The sequence below is a fragment of the Mesitornis unicolor genome, unplaced genomic scaffold (genome assembly GCF_000695765.1).
Source record: "Mesitornis unicolor isolate BGI_N332 unplaced genomic scaffold, ASM69576v1 scaffold22086, whole genome shotgun sequence".
In the NCBI taxonomy this organism is placed as follows: Eukaryota; Metazoa; Chordata; class Aves; order Mesitornithiformes; family Mesitornithidae; genus Mesitornis; species Mesitornis unicolor.
The window spans coordinates 1-4,031 of NW_010191937.1; the positions used below are offsets into that span (position 1 = coordinate 1).

At 47.5% G+C, this 4,031-nt stretch overlaps 1 protein-coding gene across 1 annotated transcript; it reads right to left on the reverse strand.

Annotated features, from left to right (window-relative positions):
• Positions 1–867: 867 nt before the first annotated feature.
• On the reverse strand, positions 868–3,978 carry BCAS2 (breast carcinoma amplified sequence 2; the record flags this gene model as incomplete). The annotated part of the gene is made up of 4 exons (XM_010186902.1): positions 868–1,010; positions 2,038–2,118; positions 2,750–2,800; positions 3,817–3,978. Coding segments are annotated over 4 exons (424 nt in total), but the record flags the coding sequence as incomplete, so codon positions are not given.
• Positions 3,979–4,031: the final 53 nt, after the last annotated feature.

Here is a 4,031-nt window from a genome sequence, read left to right on the forward strand (position 1 = left end):
CATCCCTGACACGACCACCAAGAGGCACTGCGCAGGCACAACTGGGAGAAGAAGGTGGAGCAAAAGACTTCTTGGAAAAGGACCGCGTTACAAATACATATGAATATGAATAGGCGCTTAATGAATAGGCAATATGTTACTGTGTAAAATCAAAGGAAATTGCTGTTTTAGGAGCGCACGTTTGTGGAGGAGAAATCCCCCGTGCGCCCACACGTGGAATAAACATAGCTACTTCACAGGTTGTGGAGTCGTCTTTCCGTGAGTCAGGAGGAACCGCCAATCGGGGGAACCCGAGGCGGCAGGCGCCGAGGTGAGAGCTGGGCAGGGCCGGCGGAGACACCGCGATGGATCCCGGCCACGGACCGCGGCGCTGCAAGCCCCCTTGGATGCGTGATAACGGTGCTGCACCAGCCCCGCCTGGCGGTGCGGGAATGGAGCCCTCACAGAAACCGGCGCAGCGCGGCAGCTCACGGGTAAGGCTTCACCTCCGCGGTTGTCAGGTGCTCCTCGCCCCGCTACCGGCTGGCACCCACTGCCCTGGGCCCGGTGGAGCCCCCGGTTGTGAATGCAAACCGGATGCCAAGCAGGTGGCAAAACGACGTTTATTAAAGGCAGAGGGGAAAACGCAGAGATGTGAATCAGGGTGTGCTTAACAGTTCCCACTTTAGGTACATAAAAAGTGAAACAATACAAAGGACATTCACCTGTGTCCATTTGAGCAGGACATTCTGCATCTGCCCTACCTTCTCCCAGAATTTAAAACAAGGAAAAGAAACAATTAAAATGCCTTTTTATCACCCTACACAACTGTAACTAGTGTCTATAAACAAAAAACAAAGGCTTTTTTAACATATGCTGCAGTAAGACAGTAAGGATCAAGTCACTGGAAGTCTTGCTGGATGTTCTCCTTGTTTGCTTCTCCATGCTGCTGCTTGATTTGTGAGATTTCATTTTCAAGCTGCACAATAGTTCGTTCAATCTCGTAATTTTTACTGACAAGAGACACCCATCTGGAAGGGAAAAAGAAATGAAAAAGCCCTTAAGTGTTACTTAACAGTCCTCTCCTTTAAAATCAAGGACAATTATTGCTCCAAAGCAAGCACAAAGACACCAAATAAACCAGCATTTTTCTCAGTATGTGATAAGCCTCAGTGGATATCAATGGTAGTTTGAACAACCCAATTGATTAAAAAGTCGGTTTTAACCCTGTTAAACCCTACTATGAAAAACTTATTTTACTAGACTCAAATGCACTAACTTCCAATATTTAGATAAAGAGGAGTTTAAGAATTTAGGCAGTTTCAAGCAGCTGATACGCCCTCCTTTGCACAGCTCTTGCTCATGGATTCATTCAACCACAGTAACCATGATACAGATTTGAATTACTAATAATTTCAAACTTTGTGCAAAGCAACAGCACTCACACACAGATCCCCAATGCTTTGTGCAGAAGCATCTCAAACAAAAGAAACACTTGTGGAAGGTTTAACAGAAAAACTGGAATATTGCGTCCAGTTCTGGGACCCTCAGTTCAAGAAGGACAGGAACTGCTGGAGAGAGTCCAGCGTAGGGCTACAAAGATGATGGAGGGAGGGGAGCATCTCCCTTATGAGGAGCGGCTGAGGGAGCTGGGGCTCTTTAGTTTGCAGAAGAGGAGACTGAGGGGAGACCTCATTCATGTTTATAAATATTTAAAGAGTGAGTGTCACGAGGATGGAGCCAGGCTCTTCTCGGTGACAAACAATGATAGGACAAGGGGTAATGGCCACAAGCTGGAACACAGGAGGTTCCACTTCAATTGGAGAAGAAACTTCTTCTCAGTGAGGGTGACAGAGCCCTGGCCCAGGCTGCCCAGAGAGGTTGTGGAGTCTCCTTCTCTGCAGACATTCAAAACCCGCCTGGACGCCTTCCTGTGTAACCTCATCTGGGTGTTCCTGCTCCGGCAGGGGGATTGGACTGGATGAGCTTTGGAGGTCCCTTCCAGTCCCTAACGCTCTGGGATTCTGTTCTGTGATTCTGTGAACTCCAGATACTCACGTAGATTCCATTTCCCGAAGCTTAGCCCCAGCCGTGAGCTGCATGTTCTTTCGTTGCCAGTTCAGATCTTGAATGTTTTTCCTGGGTAGAAAAAGACCTATGTATTTTTTTTGCCTCCTTTCTTTAAAATTTGTAATATCTGCTGCCAATTTCAAAATGCACCTAACCCCTAGGAGCACTACCAGAAAACACTTGTGTAGCCGTGGCTGTAACTACAACAGAGAGATGGACAAATCCCACTACAGGGCTGCACACAGAGCCCTGAAAAAAATTTAAAAAGACCCAAAACAAGAAAAAACAGTGACAGAAAACCCTCCACTCTACCAGACACAAAACTTCAAACATTCAAGCCCAGTGCTTCTGGACAAGTGCAGAACAATGTTTTGTACTCTCTGCAAAAAAAGCCAGAACAGCAAAGATGAATGGCTAATCTTTCACAAAATTCAGTAATCCCGTCAAGCACCTGAGAAGTGCAGAATACTTCAAACACGTTGGTCTCTAAGCAGTTCTTAGTTCACACCAGTGCTGGTATTCTGCTGTCCTGGCTGTGCCTTCAGCAGGGGCAGTTTTCTCTTAGTGTTATTACCGGGTCTGTCTGCCTATCACCGTGGCAGCAGCACATACACAAGCCATTGCACACTTTGGTGGTGGGAGGGGAAGGGTTCGCTTTTCTCCTAACTTCAGTATGAAAATATGAAAAAGAATAACTCACCTCAACTTCTGAAGCTCTTTCTGGGCTTGTTCTATCATATGAACCAGATGCCTGATAGCAGAATGCAAACAAAGCATTAGGAAAACACACAATGGCTACATCAGGCCCCTTTAACCTGCACTGAACTCTTCAGCATTAAGGACACAACAAACCACTTCACCACAAACACCAGATGGCTCCTTCTCAGTGCAGCCTCTGCCCTGCACTCCTGAAGGGAACACAACACCAAAACGCTCCAATCGTCGCTTTAAAACCCAAACCTTCAGTAATGACTATGGTCAGCCCTTGCCACCAGGCAGTGTCATAAAACCATATCCATCAGCTGATACCTTCCAGGTTGTTACAGTACACTTGTGCTATTCTGACTAGAACGCTACTGTAACATCTCCTGACCTTATCACCATCTCCTAATTTTAATACTAAAATTACCCATAAGCAGATTTTGTTCTCCTCATACAATGTCAGAGCACAAGCAGTTCTTTTTGCTTCCCGATGCACATGTGAGCTAACAGACCCTCTGCCTGCCTCCCTTTGGGCTAAACAACCCTTTGTCTTTTCTCAAAGATAAGTTTAACTTTCCTTTTATCCGCACCTCTACCTCTGGCTGCGCCAACCCTTCTCAGAAGTGGACGTTAATGTTGCTGGTGCTTCCTGCAGCCATTCTGTCTACAGCTTTTTTTGGCTTTTGCAACAGCTTTATTAATAATGTCTCCAGGCTGAGCAGGACCAGTAGCAAGCTGTTATTTCCACTGCTGAATTATTATTTTGCAGGCTGCCACTAGTCCCTTTAGTTATCCTCAATTAAAGCCCACGATCACCAACTGCTACCAACAACAACTCACAAAATTCAAGGTTGGGATGTATTGAAACACAGGCTATTTCTTGGTCACAGAGACAACTTCTTCTCTTTCCAGTCAGCCTCCTCTACTTCCACACACAGCTCTCTCAAGGGGCTCGATTATCCCAGGATTCATCCTAAAGATTCCCACTGGGCTCACACAGGAAAGCACGAGGAACAGACACCAAAGCACTTCAGCCAGGCTCAGCAGAGCAGATGGGAGCCTTACTCGTTGTACACCTTCCAGGCGTTGCAGCCGTGCTGCGACATCAGCTCCAAGTTCTCGATGCGGACGGCCTGGTGCTCCAGCTGCGCCATGGAGTTGTTCACGCACTCCTGCCACGCCGTGATGTCGTTCTTCTGGCCGGAGGATGGGGCTGGCAGCTCGTACCTGGAACACGGTGCCCGCCCCGCTCAGGGGGAGGCCCGGCAGACACCGAGGCC